The following is a 252-nucleotide window of genomic DNA, read 5'->3' as shown; positions in this document are numbered from 1 at the left end:
CCTTGTCCCTCCCTTCGCCGCCGGTAAAATGCTGGTGGTCATGCTGGCCAGGTTCTTCGTAGGGATCCTCGTCATCCTGCTGACGCGTCAGATCATGAAGAGCGCGGTCCTCGGCGCGCTGGGTTATCGGTACAAGTTCCCCATTGGCGACCTGGAAGCCCGGAGGCGACTGGAAGTGGAAGTCCCGTATAAATTCGTGACGTACTCCTCGGTTGGCTTCAGCGCTACCGTCGTCGTGCCGCTGCTGCACAG

At 60.3% G+C, this 252-nt stretch overlaps 1 protein-coding gene across 1 annotated transcript in view; it reads left to right on the top strand.

Annotated features, from left to right (window-relative positions):
• The window catches only part of SGPP2 (sphingosine-1-phosphate phosphatase 2), a gene marked incomplete at both ends in the record, with an annotated part of 10,979 nt that extends 10,733 nt beyond the window's left edge, over positions 1 to 246 (top strand). Inside the window, one exon of the mRNA XM_009879147.1 lies at positions 25 to 246. Coding sequence (XP_009877449.1) covers positions 25 to 246 — 222 coding nt within the window. The remainder of the gene's footprint in view (positions 1 to 24) is intronic.
• Between the last annotated feature and the right edge of the window lie 6 nt (positions 247 to 252).

This window comes from Apaloderma vittatum, unplaced genomic scaffold (assembly GCF_000703405.1).
Source record: "Apaloderma vittatum isolate BGI_N311 unplaced genomic scaffold, ASM70340v1 scaffold25191, whole genome shotgun sequence".
Classification (NCBI taxonomy): Eukaryota; Metazoa; Chordata; class Aves; order Trogoniformes; family Trogonidae; genus Apaloderma; species Apaloderma vittatum.
Note: the sequence above shows the minus strand (reverse complement) of the source record. Positions and strands in the feature narration are given on the sequence as shown.